At 44.7% G+C, this 23,317-nt stretch overlaps 1 protein-coding gene across 6 annotated transcripts in view; it reads left to right on the top strand.

Moving 5' to 3' along the window:
- The window catches only part of LOC309353954 (integrin alpha-X-like), a 36,162-nt gene that overhangs the window by 5,505 nt on the left and 7,340 nt on the right, over nt 1–23,317 (top strand). For 3 of the 6 annotated variants that reach the window (XM_081883593.1, XM_081883592.1, XM_081883594.1), the window contains exons 3-21: nt 304–407; nt 1,157–1,221; nt 1,383–1,497; nt 2,404–2,534; nt 5,523–5,656; nt 7,736–7,886; nt 9,021–9,171; nt 10,628–10,701; nt 11,574–11,706; nt 12,393–12,541; nt 12,833–12,967; nt 13,067–13,273; nt 14,889–15,019; nt 15,615–15,772; nt 16,750–16,898; nt 17,903–18,034; nt 18,854–18,927; nt 19,783–19,924; nt 20,053–20,166. In XM_081883593.1, coding sequence (XP_081739719.1) covers nt 304–407; nt 1,157–1,221; nt 1,383–1,497; nt 2,404–2,534; nt 5,523–5,656; nt 7,736–7,886; nt 9,021–9,171; nt 10,628–10,701; nt 11,574–11,706; nt 12,393–12,541; nt 12,833–12,967; nt 13,067–13,273; nt 14,889–15,019; nt 15,615–15,772; nt 16,750–16,898; nt 17,903–18,034; nt 18,854–18,927; nt 19,783–19,924; nt 20,053–20,166 — 2,449 coding nt within the window. Of the gene's footprint in view, nt 1–303; nt 412–571; nt 850–1,156; nt 1,222–1,382; nt 1,498–2,403; nt 2,535–5,522; nt 5,657–7,735; nt 7,887–9,020; nt 9,172–10,627; nt 10,702–11,573; nt 11,707–12,392; nt 12,542–12,832; nt 12,968–13,066; nt 13,274–14,888; nt 15,020–15,614; nt 15,773–16,749; nt 16,899–17,902; nt 18,035–18,853; nt 18,928–19,782; nt 19,925–20,052; nt 20,167–23,317 lie in introns of those variants that run through there. The other 3 variants (XM_081883596.1, XM_081883595.1, XM_081883597.1) reach the window with 3 other exon arrangements.

Genomic DNA, 23,317 nt, shown 5'->3' with positions numbered 1-23,317 from the left:
TGGCTCAAGTTCATTCTTTGTTTTCTTGGCTGGCCACTCCCTTCTCTCTTTGTTGTCTCGTGAGCTCCTTTTGGCAGAGCACTGTCTTTTCTTTCTTTGCTTAGGGCAGGACTGGGGAGCCCATGGCCTTCCAGATGCTGCTGAACTCTCAACAGCCTCCAGCAAACATGACCAATGCTCAGTGGTGATGGGAGTTGCGGAAACATCTGAAGGGCCAAAGGTTCCCCACACCTGGCTCAGGTTACATCATAAAGTGTCACTGTATAGATACTAATCACCTGCCTTTTGCCCCCCTCACCTCAGGGTGCTTGTCGGTGCCCCACTTCAGCATGGACAAGTGAACAAAATTGGTAAACTTTACCGGTGCACCTACAGTTCAAGTGGCTGTACGGAGATTAGCATCCAACGTAGGTAACTTCTAAGTTTCAAATGAAGCTGGTCCTATCTGGGGAAAGCCAAATGGTGGTCCAGGTTCTCTCAGAGAGAGGGGAGAGGGAGGTATGGGGTCAGGGTAGCCTGGGCTTGTGGTCGCTGTTGCAGGAGTGAGTAAGGTTTTTTTTTTACAGAATTTGGGACTGGATTGTCTGAGAGAGGTAGGATGTCTGAGTTTCAGTTCAAGAGAAGTGAGTGGGAAGCGACAAAGAGGAGGAAGTGAGAATAGTTTCTAAATTGTAAGGCTATAGTAGCCTGAGGTCAGCGAGGCTTCCCTACAGATCCGAGATTCCTATAAAGCTGCCTTTGCCAACCTGATGACCACCAGATGTTGTTGGACTCCAATGCCCATCAGTCCCAATCAGAATGGTCAGTGGCCAGGGATGACAGGACTTGCTGCCCAACAGCATCCAGAAGGTACCAGGTTGTCTCCCCCTGTTTATCTCTGTTTCCACTTCCCCATGCCCTCTGTTGTTTCCCTGCACCTGCTTTTAGATTGTAAGCCCCTTAGGGCAAGGACCTATCAATCTACCTCAGTACTGTCTGGTAGCTGCTGTACAGGGTTTCAGAGAAGGTTCTTTTCTAGCCCTACCTGGAGATGCTGGGGATTGAACCTGATACCTTCTGAGTGCAAAGCAAATGCTCTGCCACTGAGTTAATATAGTTGTTCTTCTCCCTTCTTAACGATTAATAATCCCAGCATGATTACTATTATTTCTTTCAGGGCCTATAGATGCTGTCAATATGTCCCTTGGTCTGTCCTTGGTTGCCAGGGATTCTCAAATCTTGGTAAATTCCCCCCCCCCTCTGGCACTCTGGTGGGAAATCGGCATTGTTGGAGGGAAAGAATTGAGTTTGAATGGGCCCAGATTAAAATCCTCTTCTAGTCAAATAGCATACTCAGCAAATTTGAACATATCATGAAAGCTCCCTCTTTGTTCACTTGAAAGGTGTGCGGCCCCACAGTACACAGGGCCTGTGGAACAAACATGTATCTGAACGGCTACTGTTTCCTTCTGGATCAAAAGCTCCAAAATTTCCAGCAATTTCCAGAGATCTTACCAGGTGAGACTTTGGGATGAGTGGATCTGTCAATTGCTCTTGGACTCTCAATTTGCAAATTTCAAGTTGAGTTCTCCTTATTTCCATAGTGCGCTCTCTCTCTGTGTGTGTGTTTGCATGTTTCAAAGTCCTTATGAAAAAATTTCAGCATTTTAGCGTGGATTTCTCCTAATATACAGTGGTACCTCGGGTTAAGTATTTAATTCATTCTGGAGGCCCGTACTTAATCTGAAACTGTTCTTAACCTGAAGACCACTTTAGCTAATGGGCCCTCCTGCTGCTGCCGCGCCGCCGGAGCCCGATTTCTGTTCTTATCCTGAAGCAAAGTTCTTAACCTGAAGCACTATTTCTAAGTTAGCGGTGTGTGTAACCTGAAGCGTATGTAACCTGAAGCGTATGTAACCCGAGGTACCACTGTACACATTTTTGCAAGCAATTTTACCTATTTAATGCATTTTACATGTTATTTTCATTCATATATGTATTTTTATGCACACTTTCCCCTAATATACACATTTATGTACACATTGCTTGGTTGGAGAACTGCACTGCAAAATTTAGAGAAGTGCAAGTTTAGAAGGATGGCATGTTTTGGTTTGCAATTGTTTCAGGAAGTGAAAATTAAGTTGGTTATAGTGATCACTCCTAGGAAACTGTGCATAGGATTGAAGTTGTGCTGATCCTAATGAATTGGGTATTAAGCTATGTATTGTTGAACTTTGGTGTACGCATGTGTGTGTGTAAGAATGGATCAACTCAGCTGCCTGCATTTTTGGACTCTCCTTTGGGGATTACATAAACTCTCTTTGGCGGTGTGGCTGTGGGGGGCTGTCATGATGAGCTTTCAGAATTTACCACCACACCACTGGATATAAGGTAGATTGAAATGTTCCTTTATGTATCCCCCAGAATGCACTACCCACCCAACAGATATTGTGTTCCTGATTGATGGCTCAGGCAGCGTCAGTAACCAGGACTTCGAAAGAATGAAGTGGTTTGTCTCTGAGGTCATCAAGAGGTTGTCTGGCAGGAACACGCGGGTAATGGACACGAGGGGGGTGCTGGAGGGCACCATCATGCAAACTTATTGTGTTTTGGGAAGTCAGTCCTTTCCTGGGGGGAGGAAGACCAGCACTGGCCCCAGGTAGGCACCTTCTGTTAGCTGTGGGTATTGGCAACACTTCAGTTCCTCATATAAAACCTACATTCCTGGCTCCACCAACTAGTAGGAGGGCTTTTGCAAGTGTACTAAATGCATTATTTTAAGCATGAGAGTTTTTTTGTGAGTGCAAAGCTGCCTGCTGCATCTTTGAATAAATCTTCATTTCAGTCTTGCCTCCTTCCAAAGGTTTTTCCGTTGCACCATTGGCTGGCTGTAGTTACATCGACCAGTCAGTCCCAGTGCAGAGGCACCGCAAATCTCTCTCCTTGCAGAAGGCTGTCTCTTGCATATCTGCATGAGTTGCTAGTTTGAGTTGGTGGTTTTTAGGTGGGTTGAGGAGTTGTAGCCAGAATAGTGACATGTAGAAACATATTGGCAGTGGGCTCTTTTGAGAGCAGACAGTTTGTTTCCTTACTCTAAATGTAATCCTTTTGGGGTGTTATAGTGAAACTGTGTCTCCAATTTTATACAGAAAACAAACTAGGTTTGGGACGTGCCTGCTGTGTGCAGACACATAACTTAAAAAGTGGTTTAGAGAATTCAGAATGTGCTTTGAACTCTGGGTGAGATCCAGTTAGTCATGCTCAGAGTAGACTCATTAAAATCTACTCTAAGTAGTATGTATGGCGTTGCATTGCATTCTCTTTTTAATGTTCATGTGGCTGTCATATGTTATCAGTGAATTGAAAGCTGATACATGCTAGACCTGCATGCCAGATGATCTGTCACTGCCACATCTTTACCCCCACAATTCTCATGTTTGGGTTTCTTCCATCTTGATAGATTGAATGGGACAAGCATACAGAATTACTGGCTTCCTGATGTGACATTGAAATGTGTCTGCAGCGGCAAAACATCCCAGAGTTTCCTTGGCAAAGTTCATGTACATTCAAGTTAGGGTTCTTCCAGATAGGGACATAATATTGCAAACAGATTGTTAATATATTGCAGATGGATTGATAGCAACAAGTTTGTTGTAAGTTGTAAGTTTGTGGGGATATGGATTTCATGTTGTACAGATATTATGAAAAACTTACATTAAGAACATCCTCTGTGATACAGCAGAAGCCACAGGTGGGATTATTCCTAAGCCTAGCTCCCTCTGTATGTTATTGGACAAAACTGCAAGGACCCTTTAAAGCCATAGTGAGGAAATCTATGACTGCAACTTTCATCATCCCATGTTAGCTAGGACTGATGGCCATGTGAGTCCAACAACACCTACTTTAAAATTAAACCCCCTCCCTGCAAACAGAAAGCCAGCATAGCATTCAAAGGGCTAGGCTAGAATCTTTCTTCCAGCTGTGCTCATATTTTGTTTGCTGGGTGCTCTGTGTTTGTGTTCACAATCAAAAGTGGAATCCCCAAATTTGTAGCCTGAAAGTGGTACAATCCATTTTGCCACCTCATTCCACTTCCAAGTATAGAACCAGCTCAACATTACCTGTTTCTCTGTGCAATGCAGCGGCGGAGGAAGCCGTTTGGGCATCGTTTGGGCGCCTGGGGCAGCGCGCCCAGGGGCAGGGTGAGCCACCCATAGGGGCGGGGTGCACCGTGGGGCCTTCAGAGTCTGCCTGCCTCCTCCTACTCAGCTGCCCACAGCTGGGGAGGGGAGGCAGTGGGCGGACTGTTTGGACAGTGCAGAGCCTGCATGCGCCCAAGCCACCACGTCTCTCCCAGGATAGACACATGGCTCGGGCGCACTGCAGGCCCCACAGTGAGTGCCACCCAGCATTTTGTCACCCCCCCTCAATGGTGGCACCCAGGGCAGCCTGCACATATCTCACCCTCCTTCCTCCACCCCTGGTGCAATGCCACCACAGAGAATCACTTTTTGGGTAGGCTACAATGTCAGTTAGCAGGACACTCTGTTAACCAGCCCTCTGTCACTTGTGAATGCAAGAGGGAAAGGGGTGTTTTTGCTGTTGATGAAAGTAACTGGTTTCCCGCTCAGCTGTGAACCCTGTGCAGGAAACTGCACTAATACCACATGTTAATTGTAAAGTTTGACAATCCTACAAGTGTTGCTTGTGACGCATGCAAGGTCCTCTGTCAGTGGTGGGGCAGCATGCTTTGCATGCAGAAATTTCTAGCTTCTATTCTCCAGTTAAAAGGACTGGTTATGAGATCATGTGACAGAGCGCTGCCTGAAGACCTGGAGGTGTGGGGACCTTTAGTCCTCCAGATGTTGCTGAACTATAACTCCCACCATCCCTAGGAATTGGCTATGCTTGCTGGTGCTGTTTGGAGTTGTAGTTTAGCAACATCTGAAGTGTCAAAGGTTTCCCACACCTCCCCTGAAGAGGCAGCCTCAGAGCTCATCCACACTTACCTTTGCTCTGTGCTTTCTAGGCACAGGTCCAGGCTTTCCAGGTCTGTGTCCAAGCACTTTTTGGTGTGTCTCTGCACCTTCCCTGGGGAAGCTCATGTTTTACTTTGCTGCTGAATCAGAGCAAATGTTTATAAGCCAAACACTTCCTTAGATTCAGTGGCAAACAGCGGGTTTTCTGGTGGGAAACTGGTGGGACAAAAAAAAAAAAAAGGAAACCACTCATACCCGTGCCTACAAATCACAGACCTAGAACCTGTGGCACAAATGCCTAGAACCTGTGGCACAAATGGAAGTGTGGACGAGACCTTAACCTATCGCACTCCAAAGAGCTTGGCTTGCTACTTCAGCCAGCTCCCAGGTTTCACTCACTAAGGGTCTCTTACAGTGCAATCTACTATGTTCTAATCAGAAGTAATTGTCGTTGAGTTCAGTGGGGCTTCTTCCCAGGTAAGAGGGTATAGGATTGCTTCTTGGACCTCTGGAGACCAGGTAGCCCTATTCATTAACTCCTTTTTTTTGTCTTTCTCTTGTTAGTTTGCCCTGGCACAGTATTCCACTGGCTTCACAGAACACTTTGATTTCAATGCTCCAGATCCTTCTAACAATGTATTGGGTATCACACAAAATCGCGGCATGACCTATACAGCCACTGCCATCAGAAAAGTTGTGTATGTTCAAGAACCTTATTTCTCTGCAGAAACAGCTTGCTTCATCTCTTCCCCTTTTAGGCACAAACTAGGCATGAGTAATGGTTCAGTTCTGTTATCAGAATGAATTGCTAGGTTAGAGACTTGTGAAGAGTTTTTAAGATGTTCCAACATCATTGTGGTCCAATATCAAACAAAAATAAATAAATTCAAAAGGTGTCCCAACAGCTCATTAATATTACAGGGAGAAGAACTAGAAACTTGCTGTTTAGGGCTCATCCTCTTCACTCTCAGCTTCATCACTATCTCCCAATCCCTCTCTATCTCTGTCCAAACATTAGCTCTCAGTTCAGTTAGCTTAAAAGGTAAAGGTAAAGGTACCCCTGCCCGTACGGGCCAGTCTTGACAGACTCTGGGGTTGTGCGCCCATCTCACTTAAGAGGCCAGGGGCCAGCGCTGTCCGGAGACACTTCCGGGTCACATGGCCAGCGTGACATCGCTGCTCTGGCGAGCCAGAGCTGCACACGGAAACGCCGTTTACCTTCCCGCTGGTAAGTGGTCCCTATTTATCTACTTGCACCCGGAGGTGCTTTCGAACTGCTAGGTTGGCAGGCGCTGGGACCGAGCAGCGGGAGCGCACCCCGCCGCAGGGATTCGAACCGCCGACCTTTCGATCAGCAAGTCCTAGGCGCTGAGGCTTTAACCCACAGCGCCACCTGTGTCCCAAAGTCAGTTAGCTTAGATCCACAGAAACATATTCATGCTCAGTCGATGCAAACAACAATGACTATGCCTGGCTTCCATGGTGAGAGACAGTATGCTTCTGAAGGCCAGTTGCTGGGAATCACAAGTGGAGAGTGTACTGTTGCATTCAGGCCCTGCTTCCAGGCTTCCCATAGGCATCTGGGTGACCACTGTGAGAACAGGATGCTGGACTAGATGGGCCACTGGCCTGATCCAGCAGGCTGTTCTTATGTTCTTAAGATTGTGCAGTTGGCTGCTAAGCCCTAGTAAACCGGCTGTACATCTCCCATTATCAATCAGCTTTTACCTGATTATCCCTGGGATGGTGGCTCAGGCCCCCAACCAATATTGGGAGGGGCTCTTTTGTGGTCCCTCTAGCAGCCACAATCCCTTCTGGGCAATCTTTCAGGGGCCACACACTAGTGATGGACAGGGCCAGAGGCAAAAGTGCTTTTTGCTTGCCTGGGTAGAGGACAGAGAGGGGTGTGTGGATGTGCATAGAAAGTAGCCTACTGTAGTGTACTGTACTGTAATGCTTACATTATCACCCCCACATTTGTTCCTGGCTCTATCCACCACTAGCATGTGGATGTTGGAAGGTTTCTCAGAAAACAATTTGGCCCTCAGTCTGCAAAAGATTTCACACTTCTGATGTAATGAATGTGTGCTGAGCTCTCATAGGATCTTCTTCACACTATGTCGCTGCCCATGTCTAAACTCTGCCTTTTTAGAGTGGAGTAAGAATAGCACTAAAGGCATTTACACTTGTGGAAATTCTGCTATTTTTCCCTTCTGGGAAAGCTACTTTTAGGAAAAGTCAGACTTTCTGTTGTCTACAGAAAACTGGAAGAATTGCGGGGAAAATACTAGATGGCAATGACTGGATTAGGCAATGTGTGGCTGCACCACAAAAAGTGAGTGGATGAAGAATGGCAATTCCACACTATATGTCTTCTGGGGAAGCATTGTAATTTAATGCCTGATCAGTGTGCACATGGGAGAGAAAACTGAGGAAACATTTGAACATCATCAATTAGGCTTTCACATTTGTATTAGGAAGCAATTTTTGATACAGTAAGACCCCCCTTTAAGTTCAATGCATAAAGCCTGTTTTTAAAGAGGTTGCCCTCAGAGATGGGCACTCTGTGGTTCTCCATATGTTGCTGGACATTAACCCCAGCCAACATGGCCAATGGTGATGAATGAGGAGAGCTATAGGCTAGCAACATCTGGAGGGAAACAGGTTCTCCACTCCAGCGTTACATCTTTACTCTATCCCCTCTTGTTTTCTCCTCTAGGCTGTTTTAGGGAAATGCAAACAATGAAGTCCTTATCCAGTTCTCTTCTCTTTCCAAGGAGGGAGATTTTTATCCCAAGGAAAGGCTCCAGAAATGGATCTACCAAGATTCTTGTTGTGATAACAGATGGTCAAAAGAATGATCAACTGCAGTATTGGGATGTGGTGCCAGAGGCTGAACGAGCAGGAATTATCCGTTATGCTATTGGGGTGAGGATTCTGCAAGGAGTCTTCTAGGTTTACTAAACAGTACTGTATGTGAATTTCCACAAAATCAGTTATTTAATTGCTTTTATTTGGATGTTTATAGCCTTTCTTGTTGGCAGTGCTAATTTCACATTTCCTGAGCATTTAGCTCATTATGCTTTATAGTTGTGGCTGTGCCCCTGCTCACATTGCTTACCAACCCCACCTACCCCCCTGTTGAAGTAAAGGTAAAGTAAAGGTACCCCTGCCCGTACGGGCCAGTCTTGACAGACTCTGGGGTTGTGCGCCCATCTCACTTAAGAGGCCAGGGGCCAGCGCTGTCCGGAGACACTTCCGGGTCACGTGGCCAGTGTGACAAAGCTGCATCTGGCGAGCCAGAGCCGCACACGGAAACGCCGTTTACCTTCCCGCTAGTAAGCGGTCCCTATTTATCTACTTGCACCCGGAGGTGCTTTCGAACTGCTAGGTTGGCAGGCGCTGGGACCGAGCAGCGGGAGCGCACCCCGCAGCAGGGATTCGAACCGCCGACCTTTCGATCGGCAAGTCCTAGGCGCTGAGGCTTTAACCCACAGCGCCACCTGTGTCCCTTTACCTGTTGAAGTAGGAGTAGTGAAATTGCACCTAAGAAGCTCAAATCATATTAATGACTGACTGATACCCTTCTTTGGAAATTAAGCCAATGTCCAGACTTTCACTGAAAATTTTGGGGGAGCTCTGGCCCCCTGCTCCTCCCTACTTGGCACCACCCACTTGTTCAGACTTCTAGGACTTCCTCGTGAAATTGGTCTAAGGGCAGATCCACACCATATGTTTACAGCACATTCAACGTCTATTTAATGCTCATGACCTCTGCCAAAGAATCCTGGGAACTATGGTTATCTTCTCACAGAGCTACAGCTTCCAGCACCGATAACAAACTACATTTACCAGAATTCATTGGTGGAAGCCATGGTGTTTGAATGTACTTTAAATGTATGTTGTAGATCTACCCTAAGTCTGAAGTACAGATACACCCTTAGAACATAAAATTCATAGAGATGGAGGGTGCTAGTTCAGTTACCTGCCCCCTGCCAAGTGGATTGCTCACCTGCATAGGGACCAAATGCTCACATCTTTTCTCTCTTCTGTCTGATGAAGGTTGGCAATGCTTTCTCAACTCAACGTGCCAGGGAAGAGCTGAACGCCATCGCTTCTGAACCTGACAGCGAGCATGTATTTGCAGTGCACAATTTTGATGCCCTGAAAGGCATCCAGGATCAGCTACAGGATAAGATCTTTGCCATAGAAGGTAATAACAGGAACCTTAGCACTGAGAGGAGGCATTGAAGTCCCTTTCGCCAGTCCTTGTCTGGGACTGTGTATCACTGAGAATGGTTTGTTCCATGATCATATGACATTTCTAATTTGCAAAGGGGTTTGTGGTCTTTACTTTGTTTGGCCTCACAATCACTCTATATGGTGAGTCAGTATTATTCCCATTTTACAGATGAAGACCTGTGATTGAGATAAATGAGCTATTTGCTGTAGAGGTATAACTTGAACATAGATCTCCTAGACTTAAAAGCCTGCACCTGGAATACTACCTCTCAATATGTGGTACAAAAGGAAAGTCCTCTAAGCTTCAGATTCGAAACCTGTGGTTCTCCAGATGCTGTTGCTGGGCTGGGCTGATGGGAGTTAAGAACATAAGAAGAGCCCTGCTGGATCATACCATAGTCCCATATTCTGTTCTCATAGTGCCTAACCATTTGCCTAGAGCAGTGGTTCTCAACCTGTGGGTCCCCAGATGTTGTTGGACTACAACTCCCATCATCCCTGAGCTCTGGCCTTGCTAGCTAGGGGTGATGGGAGTTGTAGATCAACAACATCTGGGGACTCAGAAAGGCTGGCCTAGAGGAAGCCCACAAGCAGGACCTGGAATACAACAGCATATATGGAAGTCCACATGTTCCTCATGCTTGCTATAGCACCATCTGGTGTGTCTGCTGCTAAAACAGGAAACAGCTTCGGCCTCTATGTGGGATGCTATATATTGTTATAGGATTGGGCGATTAGTCTAAAAGTCATCCCTCCAAGACTGGTGTTTGTATATATTTTAAATGTAGGAAAAGTGACTTCCAACAAGGTCCAACCAGTCTCTTTGTTAACTTAATGATTCTAGCCACGTTTCTTAGGTATCACTTGGCTTAACTAAGGAATCCAAGAGACTGGTTGATACAGAAACTACTAGTTGGAGATGCTTTCAGAAAGTGGGCTAAAGAGGGCAGTTCCCCTCACCCTGGTTGGAGGTGGTGCTGTCATTAGGTGTAGGGAAACAATAAACCTGGGGGGCAATCTCATATTCGAGTGGCTGAGAAAGAGCTACAGAGGCTTGAATTCTCTTTGTGTTGAATCCAAAGCCATGGCTTTGCCCAAAAAAACTAACAGGGGAGCAAGATCCACTGGAGTGTTAATGCCATTAGCTCGTTTACATTATGCTTAGCTAGCAGTATAAATAAAACCACGTCACCAAGACATCACCACTTCCACAGTGAAGACTGTGGTTTCTTTATGATATGTGGTTTATTTACACATATATGCAACCTGAGCCAACAATAGAGCTTCATTCATTTTCACAGGTTTTTTAAATATCTATGTAGATTCCACCTGGGTGGAATTTGGCAATTCAGATACAGGGTTTTCTTATAACCTCTCCTATGTGCTCTTCCTGTTTGTCTGTGTCCTGTCCCCACTCCTCCTTGCAGGTACCCAATTCCAGAGCAGCAGTTCCTTCCAGATGGAAATGTCCCAGGAAGGATTCAGTGCTTTACTGACTCGGGTGAGTCTGGCCCCTAGAGTAGGGTGTGTGGAATCTTTGTTCTTCCAGATCTTGCTGAACTATATATTCCATCTGCCCCAGTCAGCATGACCAATGGCCAGGGATGGTGGCAGTTGTACTTCAGCAACCTCAGGAGGAAGAAAGTTTCCTGCAGGAAGAATCCAGGAGAGTCCTAAATGCCTGCAAGCAGAATGATTTTTGTTAATGAAGAATATATTCATAGATCAACTGCATGATCCCATTTCTATTACTGTATTCAGTTGTTCCATCAGCATGGGCCTATTTTCCTCAGTGAAAGGAAATACAAAGTTGGAGATGGTATTCAGAGAGTGCTCTGGTGCTCAGGTCTTGCTTACATGCTTTCCATAGGCATCTGGCTGGCTACTGTGAGAACAGAATGCTGGATTAGATGGGCCATGGGGATATTCCAGCAGCGCTCATTTTAGAGCCTGATGTTCTTGTCTTAAAAAATAACAGAGGGAGGACATGGCCACAAGAGATATTTCTATACTCTTACTTGCAACCTTGAGAGTCAGAATCTTGCTTATAAAATTGAAAGCGAATATTCACAGGATGCTGAATTCAATCCCAGTTAGCAACAATCTTAAAAAGGATTGAAATTTGCAATACTGCTTTAGGATTACACAACCATGCTGGTTCTGGATGGATGATCCTGTGAGCCAAAGGGAGAAAAGATGGCTGGCTCAGCAGTGGTAGTGCTACTTACTGTAATGCTCAATTGCAGTTGTAGGGATTTAAAAAAAATAAATATCAGTTTTTCATTTCCCCCTAATCCTCCTTTTTACTTTTTCCCACCTGTTGACGTTGATTTGTGGACAACTCTTCCTGCTGTGTTGCCTGCCGTGATTTAGGATGGTCCTGTCTTGGGAGCAGTAGGAGCATTTGACTGGTCTGGAGGCCTATTTCTGTATCAGAACAGTAACAGAGACTCAAGCTTTCTTAATGCCTCCAGCACCACTGAGGAGATGAAGAATGCTTATCTTGGTAAGTATTAAAACAAAACTCTCCAGCTAGTGGTGGTTGGTGCCCATGGGAGGGGGAACTGTTGGGGCAGAAGGCAGGGAGAGCAGCAGTAGGTGGGGCCAGACCCAGTGACAGGCAGAGCCACCCCCTGACTGGTTGGAAATAAGAAAGCAGGCAGATTGGGGGCTGGCTGAGATAAGACTGAGGTTGGCGGGGCAGTGCCCCATTCACCCTAATGGACCAGCTTCTGCTGCCTTCCCCCCCACCCCAAGTTTACCATGTTTTACTGCAGTACATTTCCACCCCAGAGGCAGCTACATCCTGGAAGATCCTACCCTTTCTCCATTCAGGAGCACAGATAGAAATTACCATCTAGATACTCTTAGCACCACACATTTTCCCCCTGTCTCCACTCTTCAGATTCCTGCATCAAATAATTCATTATAAGAATTCTATGTAAGCAACTGCGCTAGCTGTATGCTATACTGAGAGACAGTGTGGTATAGTGGTTAAAGCATCATGCTAGGGCTGCGAAAATTGTGGCTGAAATCCCAGTCAGCCATGAAGAGACCTTGGGCCCCTTGCTATCTAGGTGGGGAAAAGTTGTTTTGATCTGCTACTGGGTAGTTGAGAGGGAGAGACCCTTGCAAAGCAGCCAGAGATGTTCCAGGAGATCCCAATCAACCTTTTGCACACCTCTGCTCTAGGCTATTCTTCCCAAGCTGTCCTGCTTAATGGGAGAAGTGGCCTTGTAGTGGGAGCCCCCCGCTATGACTACGTAGGCAAAGTGGTTCTCTTTGAGAAAGCGGCCAGGAATGGGAAGTGGCAACTAACAGCTGAGGCTGTTGGAGAACAGGTATGAACTGAGCTGGGCTAGGGCAAAGGAGACTGGTGGTGGAATGGAGAGACTGTGCAGAAAGCTTCTGAACCTGGAACGGAGGTGAGGAAGCTATGGCGACAACAATGAGACATGATGAAAATGGCTCCAAGATAGAAGCCAGAAGTGGGGACCTTTTTTTTTGTTGCTGTTAAGGGCTGGATTACTCAGCTGAGGGCCATGTGCTGGCTGTGTAGTCATAAGTGGCAGACAGGTCTGGGAATGGAAAGTAGAAGCGAAACTCAAGGGGACATTTGTCTGATGCCACAGGTTGGTTCCTATTTTGGAGCGGCGCTGTGCTCTGTGGACCTTGATCAAAACACTGATACGGACTTGGTGCTGGTTGGAGCCCCCATGTACTATGATGCTATTACAGGTGGAAGGGTTTATGTCTGTCATTTTAAGGTAAGGGAGAAGATGGGGAGAGTACATTAGATTGAGACCTTGAGGTGGGGTTGCTTGCTTGGAAATGTTTCAAGTGTTTTATTTGACTACTCTGTATAGCAAGGAACACTTCACTGCACCACGACTTTGAAAGGAGAAGCAGGGCACGTTTTCAGTCGCTTTGGTTCCAGCATGGCAGAAACAGGTGACATCACCGGGGATGGATGGATGGATGTGGCGATTGGGGCACCCATGGAGAACGAGAATGTAGGAGCCTTATATATATTTGGGGGGAAACGAACATCTATCAACCCCAAGTACCTCCAGGTGAGCTCAATACCAGTTCCAGCCTACAAAGGACCTACCTTGCTTATGCTGCCTCCAATGAGGCCCTTGCTCAATGCGACTGCCTCATTTTTCCTATTCTTTGTGCACTTAGAGGTACATCTAGAGTTGCTATACTGCCCCTTTTCTCTGAAATTTCTCTGAAATCATTTTTATAGAGATTCCAGTCAGTGTTGTTTATTTGATGCAATCCAGTGTTTAGCACTGGGTGGATTGGTTTGGGGGGGGGGGAATAAAATAATTTTGCAGCACAAATCTTTCCAGTGTTGGAAAAGTGCTATGGAGGCTTTTCATGGTTCCTCTGACTTTAATTTAATTTTTTCTTCTTGGAGGGTCTGTTTATTTTATTTCTTCATGCTGATCGCAGTTAAAGGATAACCTCTTAAATTTGCCACTTGAATGGCTTCTCTTAGGGTGCTACCAGATGGTAACTGTTTTGAAGGTCAGGTTCAATCACATATTGACAAATTCAGCTTGTGTAATTAAAGTGGATTTGACATTATTACAAAGCAAGCCCACTTCTTGTGATGTCATGTAACCTACCTACTCTCAAACAAATTAGGATAACTTCTCAATAAACATGTAATCTGAAAGCAACTTGGGTTGGTCCTAGGTCAGTTTCTGTTCCCATGGGAGATAGGCTTTGATTTATCTATGGGTTAGATCTGGGCTTATTCATACTTAGAACTGACCCAGTGAAGTTTAATTAATTTCAGTAGGTCTACTTTTAGAATGACTGCATCTGGAGCAAGCCTATTTTCTTTCTTTCTTTCTTTCTTTCTTTCTTTCTTTCTTTCTTTCTTTCTTTCTTTCTTTCTTTCTTTCATGATTGCATTAATTAATTTATTTAACTGCTATTTTATATTTGAGTTTTTATGTCTTTCTAATTATGTAATTGCATTTTATTATAAATTCTTACTGTGAAGCATCCTGGGTATGGAGGGTAATATGCAAATATTTTCAATAAATAATTTTATTGTGAAAAATAACATGAAAGAAACTAGTAATTCTACATCCCTTTCAGGAATGGAAAAAAACATAGGGGCTATTCAGAGGCTATTCATTACTAGCTCTCCACCTTCTTTCATTAGAAATAAATTAAATGGACTGAACTGGAAAAAAATGTTTTGATTAATGTGACTTTGAATTTAAGAGAATGAGAACTACTCCAGAGTAAACACTGTAGAAGATTATTGAGCAGAGGGAAAGGCATTGCTGAATAATATAGTACTGTGTGGAGGACCTCCTGAATTCCACACTTTCAGCTAAGTGTGGAGAAACAATGCCTCAGTATCACTCAAGGGCTCTAATGTGAAAGCAACCTAAAAGAGAAATTCTCAAGACGATTTGTACTCACTTGAAATGTTTGTGTCTGTTTTTACACCATTCCATACTAGAACGCTGCTAGGTTTTGATTTTCTTTAAAAAGAAAAGCATAGTATAATATTTTGATGGGCTGTCTTTCAGTTGGGAATATGTACAGATCTTTTGATGCCTCATTTGTTGTTAACCTTGTTTTGTGAGGGTCACAGAGTCTCTCTGTCTGGCCTTCAGGCCACCCTCCTTCCATTTTGCATCCTTCATTCTTTGTTTGCAGCGCATTGAAGGGCTGCAGTTTTCTGGAGGGTTTTTGTACTTTGGTCAAGCTGTCAGTGGAGGAACAGACCTTACAGGGGATGGCCTGAAGGATATTGCTGTTGGACAAAAAGGAAGGGTCCTGTTATTGAGGTGAGAATGAGGAGCAGGGAAAGCCTTTCTCTCCCCTCTCTGTTCTTATTCTGTTTCCTCTGAACAGGAGAAAAATCATTTCCATGGCTGCCCCAGTAAAGAGGTAAATGTTATACGTAGAAGTACATATTCTCCTTTATTTCCTTGTTTAAATTTAGTCCTTATATCGTAATAAAGTGGCTCAGCACAGCTTACAATTTTCAATACACACAAAGCTATCAAATGGCAGTGCAAAAACTGTGCAAATGGCTGCAGGAATAATAATTATAAAAATATTATATACAGCTAGATGAATGCTGTGATTGCAGTGGGTACCAAATTCAACACCTGCAAAATTCAAAGGGTTATTTCCAGTGCTAGTCCTACTCAGAGTAGACCCATTGAGGTTAATGGGCATGTCTAACACTTTCCTCTATAATGTTACAGTTTTCCCCAACATTGTCTGGTTGGAGAACTGCATCACAAAATTCAGAAAAGTGCTGTATTTTGAAGGATAGCTATGTTTTTCTTCCTGTACTGTTTTGGAAGGCATGAATTAAGTAAGTTGGTATTAAAACCCTAACCAAACTGATTTTCCCCCTATCTCTACTGACAGGACACGTCCTGTTCTACATGTGTCGGTCTCCATTGAGTTCTTCCCTCCTTTAATCCCCACCTCAAACTTCCAGTGTCAGGAACAGGAATCTCTCAAGGCTGAAGCCAGCATGGCAAAAGTGTGCTTTACCGTTGCCAAAGCTATTCAGGATAAACTAGGTGAGGCCACAATGCTTGCTCTGGCATAAGCCTGTGCTGGACATGGAGTGGGGTTGGGAAGTGGTACATATAGCTCTCTCTGCATAACCTGAACCATCTTTGGTAAAGTCCTCTCCCTCGTGTACTTATGTGTGATGGGAGTTTTTGTCATGAGATGAATTCAAGCATCCCACCACATTCATCCAGAGGACTGTACCACATGCCTCTCTACACATTGAAAAGGTTAAGAGATGCCCATCTCAGATGTGCCTTTTCTCTGTCTCGGCATAGCGTAGAATTCTAGGTCTCATTTTCCCTTGCTGGAAAGATTCAAGAAAGAGTCTGACACCAACTCTAGGTATTCCTCACCAGCCCCACTTTCAAGGTAGCTGCTCCTTGGCCTTCACAGTCAAGTCAGTTGGTGCTGAGTCCATCCTTACCTGGATGTCCTTATCTGTATGAAGATCTAGGGTTGCTAGTGGCAGGATGGGAATTCTTGCCCTCTCCTCCCAATGGGCAGAATCTGTGCCTTTAAGACAGAAATCAATAAGTGAAGCTTTTCCCAGCATGGAATTTTAGTGCTGGGAAAAATTTTACTGCTGACTTCCACCTGCTTTTTAAATATACAGAACCTCTGTCCAAAAAAGGGGGGAGCTGCATTCCTCTGTAATCTGCCCTTCCCCAGATTCCTTGACATGGGAAGAGACTTGTATCCCGTACCTTGAGTGGGTGGCTGAGTGGGAGGAAGCAGGCAGACTCTAGAGGCACTGTGGTGCGCCCCGCCCCTGGGCACGCCGCCCCAGGCGCCCAAGCGGCTTCCTCCGCCACTGCTAGTGAGAGGTTGTCGCTTGTGATATTCCAAGGGCCAGATAGAGAGGCGTGGAGGGCCACATTCTGCCCTCAGATCTGAGCTTCACTGTTCCTGCCCTCCCAACTTCTTCCTAGTTTTATTTTCTCATGCAAACCACAATCCCTACCCTCTTATTTCTCTTTCTCAGGTGAAATCTCTAGTGACCTGTACTACACTTTGGCCCTAGACCACGAGAGAACAAAGATTCGAGCCACCTTCAGCTCTAAATCAGTCCTGACTACAAACATTCAGATAGGCCTTGAGAATAAATGCCAGAACCACCCAATTGAGTTGCCTGTAAGTTTGGCAGCGTTAATTCCCTTCAATATCTGAGGTGCAATATTGGGGGGGCGGTTCCAGACCATCCACTATTTTGCGATTTTGCAGCTGGAATTCAGGTGCACCCTGGCAAATTCAAGTTGCACAGTTAAAGTGGGTTTGGCACCCTTGCACAACAGACCCACTTGTTTAAAAAGGGGTAGTAATGGGAAAATGTGATGGAAAGTGTGGAATAACACTTGTTTGATGTGACTTCATACAATCTCCCTGCAAACAAGCTGGAATGGATTATCCATAAACAGCCAAAGTCATATAATCTTACCACAGACTTTGTGCAAACCAATGAGGATGAATGCTCAATAAACAGGTTGTCTGGAGAAAGTGTCTTAAATTTGAGAAGCTCTGTCTTTCATCTCCAATCTATATGGGAATTGTGAGTAGAGAGAGCACTGTTGTACATGGGTCCTGCTTGTGAGCTTCCCATAGTCATTTGATTGGCCCCTAGATGAGCCTGATACGGCAGTTCTTCTGATTTGTTTCACCACTAGATGGTGAACAGAGCATAGCATCATTCCTTATTTCTTGGCAGATTCTGATGGCTTGTATCCATTACTATATAAGCACATATCAGTGCAGTACTGGAATTGCATGTTTACTTTCTGCTAGGGAGGCACACACTTTATAAGTGCATTGCTGGTGCAGTGTTCTGCTGGATTGCAGGAAAGCCACACAGAAAAGTAAAGATGTGAGAAATCCGAAGCCACCAAGTTAGTTTCAGTTCTGTTCCTTTTTCAGAGGGCAAAAGGGCTGGTGGGGAAATTGAAATATTTGTAGCATCCCTTTGACTATCTCAGATACATCTTTTTGGCTCAGAAGCAATATGTAAAGTAGACCTTCCCTGATATTATCATGCAGTGAAAAGAGAAACTCACTTTTAGCATGCAGAAACTCTATTTTTGTTTAGAGTGTATACATTTAGTATGCATTCTAAGGAAGTCTCTTTCTGTGCTCCAACCTTTTAGATCTGCATTGAGGATACTCTGACGCCTGTCACCTTGCGGCTCAATTTCAGCCTTGTAGGGAAGCCCATCGCTAAAGCCCCCACACTACAGCCCATCCTGAGCAAAGACTCAGAAAAGAACCACACAGCACTGGTGAGTAATTCAGCCCCAAGTCTTTTTATTACAAAATGAGAGCCAGCAACATTATAGCAGGATTCCTAGTTAAGGATGGGGAAGAAATTCAGTTCTGTTTGCATTGAAAGGCAGATCTGCCTAATTCACACTTTCTGAAACAATTCCTGAATGGAAACATAGTCATCCTTCAGAATTTCACACTTCTCCAGATTTTCCATGTAGTTCTCCAGCCTTGTTTTGTCCCCCCCCCAAAAAAAATGCAAATACTTGGGTAAAGGAAGCATAAAAATTCATACATTTGTGAAAATAACATACAAACCTGTGTTATATTAGGGGAAATTGTTTGCATTAATTTGTGTATTAGGATAAATTCACACTAAGTGCTGATGAGTTTTCACAGGGACTTAAAAAAACAGGCAAACTGAAGGGGAAATATGAAGAATTGAACTTTTGACTGGAAAAATGAGAAACTGAAAGGCCAATTTGCATATCCTTGCTCCTTGTTGAGTGAGCCCACTGTATTATGGTCCTCATGGCGCCTTCCCTCTGCTTACTGCTCCTAGGTGCCGATGACACCCTCATCTAGACAACCTTGTGGCCTTGAGCTACTCTGTAAGCACAGTGGGGGGGCATATGGTTTGTCATGTGTAAATGAACAATGTAAAAGGTGGTTGTGGGGGTGAAACACAGGAGAGGGAAAGGCTTGGCTGGACCTGAGTAGAGGTCATCAACCAAGGAACTGGGTTCCATCATTAGTATTTGGTGCTTAATTCTTCTCTCCACTAAAAATTTCTGTGCCTACAAAAGTAAAATGTTGTGACCTGCATGCTTTTACAGCTCCACTTTGAGAAAAATTGTGGCACGGATGGGAAATGTGAAGACCGTTTAGAAGCTTCGTTTAATTTCTCAGGGTAGGAAAATATTTGCTCTCTCTATTTCTGTTTTGCCTCTCCATTATCTTAAATATATCTAGTTTTCTGGGCATCAGGACTCCAAAAAATAAATTTCTCTGTCTCATGGTTTTGTTACTGTTATAGGGATATTCCCTACCCCCAAATAGTTCCAGGATACACAGATATGCCATTTCTCACCTATGAGTGAGTTATTTCTCCAGTCAGTCACTAGATTTATATTCTGCCTTACCATTACCAGGTTGATTTTAACACAACTTTCACACACACTTTCACATTGGTAACTGGTGGCCTTGTACCCAGTATTGCTCAGAAATTCTAAGAAAATAAATCAGTGCCCATGAAGTGGGGTGAGATGAAGCATTTAGTATGTTTGCTCAATATTTGGTGTGTGCAAACATTAATGCTTGCCCTCTTACTGTATTGGTTTTATTTTTGTTGTTCAAATTGAGTGGACTACATAGGAGAATTGCCTCCAGACTGTCAGTATTTTGTGGGAGGAGTTCAAGCACATACCGGATAGAAATTGAGATTGGTGCAATTAATGTCGATTAAAATGCTCTGGTGCAACAAATCTACTTAACATCTTCCCCCCCAAAAAAACCTATGCAGTTAGGAAAGAGATGGGGAAATGCACTATTAAAGTGTGGGTGAAACAAATTATTAGTGGGAAGACAGATAGACACCCCAGATAGTCAGGGATGAATTCAGAATCAGTGCTCATTGTTGTATAACCTCCCTACAAACACTGGGTTTTCAGGGTCATTAGGAGGAGTCTAAATCTCTTGGATATTTGAAAATCTCTATGTATCTGAGACCTCTAATCCTGCACACATCCCTCTTTTCTACACACAGCTTGGACATTGTAGTTGTAGGTCTGACTGGTGAATTCAATGTAACAGCTTCCATCCAGAATCATGGAGAGGACTCTTACAGCACCACGCTGGGCTTTTTCTACCCTGCAGGGTTATCCTACCGCAAGGTCACTTTACCACAGGTGAGTGGAGCAGGAGGGATGCAGGCATGGGGAAGAGCAGGGACAGTGAGCAGGTGGAGGGGTGGGGGCTGTTTGGGAATTATTGTCTGGATCCATTCATAAATGATGAATGCCCCACCCTCTCTCAGCTCAGCAGGAGGGTCGTGAGTGTTAAGTGCCATTCAGTTACTGCGTCTGAAGAAGATGTCAGCAGGAACACCACCTGCAATGTCAATCACCCAATTTTCTACAGTAAAGCAAAGGTATGTTATATTCTTTGAATTCATTGCCACAAGATGTGTTCATAAGCGCTACCTTAGGGCTAACTGTCACATTGAGAGAAACAAACAAAAACAAAACAGGTGTCCTTCTGGAATTGTAGCATTTCAGAGAACATTGCATGATTAAATGCTCCCTCTAAGTCTAGGCTCAACTGCCTGTGGAAAGTTAGCATGTTAAGGGAAAGGGTTGTTGCCTAACCCTTGTTGTCAGCAGACAAATGCTGACTCCCTCAGCCTGAAAGCGGAGTTGAGCGTCACACCTCATAGTCAACTCTGACTGGGCACTACCTGATGCACTAGTCTATGTGCAGGGAGTTGTTTTTGTGTTCAGTGTGGAAAGAACGGCCTGATTCTCTTAAAAGAGAGATTGAAATGTCATTGAAGATGATTTTAATAATTGTATCCCCCCCAAATAAGGGAAAAAGAAGTATTTTTAACACAATATTGCTACTCCTCCGACAAAGCCATTTCCGACCCTAGGGAGGAGAGGGGGTTGCGGTCTAACCCCTCCCCCAGGCGCGGGGGCTGTCCTTGGCCCCCGCGAGAATTGGGGGAATCCCTGGGCGTGCTCGCGACCCTGCCCGCCTATCGGCGGGCCGGGGGGATGCGTGGCTTAGCGTATTTTAGGCCGGGCACGCCCAGGGTCCGCCCTCTTCACTCCCGGCCAGCTGAGAGGTTTCCCATCCCACCCACCCTTAGATATTTAGGCAGCCGTAGGTTGTCATGACCTTGCTATGGACTTCGGTTGGTCGCCGCAAGGGGCCTGGTAGGAATTTTTCCAAGTTGGCGATCTTTCGGCCGTTTGGTTTTTTCGCCTACCTCATAGCAAACGTCACAACTTTCCCTGTATTGGCGGTTAGGCATTGGCTGGGGTTCTATTGTTATGCAAATGGACGGGGGGGAAGGAACGCCATCACCTTCCCCCAAGGAAAGGGTAGTCCGGTAGAGGACTCCGGGGGGGCGTTGTCTTGTCCGAAACCTAGGTAGGTAAGGGCCCCCGGCACGCCCCAAGCGGAGACACCCGTGGGATCCTAGTTGGCGTACTTCAACAGGGCCCCCCACGGTTTCTGTTAACCCTTCCCGGTCACCATGCCGGGTAGTGGATAGGAGCCAATGCCTAGGGCCAATACCTTCAATTCTCTTTTTTTTTTAATATAATTTTTATTGAATTTTCAAATTTTAATACAGAGCAAAAAAAGAAAGAAGAAAAGAAAAAGTAGAAAGATAAGGAGAAAAAAAAAGAAAAAAGAAAAAAAGAAAGAAATAAACACAAATAGATTCTTTCATAACCCTCTTTCATTGACTTCCCCCCACCCCCACCCCCACCCATACATCCCAAATTTCAAACTTAATTCAGCAAGTTCTTGTTTCATTCCTTAAACCTCTTCTTATTATATTTAAACTTAATTCCCTTTATTAGGCCCAACTTATTTATCCCATTTTCTTATATACCTTAAATTCTTTTTCTAAGATCGATCGAGGTTCTTATACCATAAATTTCCCCATTTTCATATTAAAATATAAGTCAAAATTATAAAACCCAAAAGTCATAAACTAATTTTAAAACTTTCTATTTTCCCCCTCCCTCCTTCTCCGGATATCTGTCCCTTCCTAGATATCTGCCCTCTTATAAAGCTCCTAGCCCGGATTCCTCACATCTGAGGCCTCTAACACCATTTGAGTCTCTCTCTGCCTGTTTTGTTGATAGTCCTTCTTATTGGTCTTCAAGTCTCGAGGGATATCTAATGCGGTCTCTTCACCTTCTCTCCGGTCAATCCTAGTTGAAAAAACTTGCTGCAGGGGTTCTGTCAGATGTTCCCTTAAATCACGTTCACCAATGCCAGAAAAGAGGAGGAAGTCCCAGTTGTATTTCTTCATTATTTCAGCTTCCCATCTATAGTGCCCAAAAACTTCCTCCTTTACTTTTCTCTTTTCAAAATCCATAATCCAATAAACTTCTCTGTCCCCTTGCTGCATGAAGTCCTGTTCCTGTACTTTTTGCCCTCCAGACTCCTTGTCCTCCAACTTCAAAGAAACTTTTTCCAGTTCAGCTGCAGAATCTTTCAAGGTCAAATCCTCAGTTTCATCAATAGAGTTGCTTGTTTTTGAAATCAAAGCCGCGAGCTGTTTGTCCATAGCTATCTCTTGCTCCTGTAGAATTCCCACGAGACAAAGGGCTCTCTCTATTTCTCTTTGTAATTTTCCTTCTGCAGCCATTGTAATGTCTCTGGTTTCCCCTAGGGGGATTACCATTTTTTTCCTTTACCAACAGTCAATTACTTTGTTATTACTTGTTGTTACTTAATTTCCAGCCACTTCTGGTTAAATGTAACACCTTTGGATCAGAGAGATATAAAGATACAGTTCTTATCTTGATTCCGCTGTTTGACAGCTCAGATGACAACTGTCAAACTCCCTCTCTTTCAGGCTAGGCTAATGCGGGACACTCCCGGATCCCGGGTGGGGGTTCCCAAAAATTTTCCCAAATACACCTCTTCCTCCAGCACAACTTGAAAAGACAGAAAAAAGCTTATTTTCACAAATCGATGGAATCTTTTATCAGTCCCAAAAGACAAAAAAAAGATCTTTTTAATCCGATCTTAGGCTTTCGCTCCTTGCTTCAGATCGTGCATGCAGGGGGGGGTGCGGACTTCCTTTTGACACAGCCCCCCCGTTCGCCAAATTAAAGGAGTTAATTTCTTTTAAAATCCAAATTTCGTTTTACTCACGAGGGTGTTTGTTTCAGTCCAAATGTCAGGAAGAAAGTTGATGCTCTCCGGCAATGGCTTGCGGCTTCGCTCCACCGAGGCAGCGGTCTACTCTCAGCACCATGCCACTCCTCAGACCTTCTCCGCAGCCTTTAAAAAGGCTCTTCGACTGTCAAGGAGGGCGCTTAAGGTGCCCACCGAGTCACCAGGTCCACAGGTATCAGCACCTGTGGTTTCTAAGGGCCCCCGCGTCGCCGGCGCGGCAAGACCCGTCCTCGATGGAGCCGATTCAATCCGGAGCTCGGAGGGAATCCGCCATTAAACCGATCGCGTCAACCCGGAAGTCGTTTTTGTGTTCAGTGTGGAAAGAACGGCCTGATTCTCTTAAAAGAGAGATTGAAATGTCATTGAAGATGATTTTAATA

Source organism: Podarcis melisellensis (assembly GCF_964234715.1).
Source record: "Podarcis melisellensis genome assembly, chromosome: 13".
In the NCBI taxonomy this organism is placed as follows: Eukaryota; Metazoa; Chordata; class Lepidosauria; order Squamata; family Lacertidae; genus Podarcis; species Podarcis melisellensis.
The sequence above is the reverse complement of the archived record's forward strand: the minus strand, read 5'-3'. Positions and strand labels throughout refer to the sequence as shown.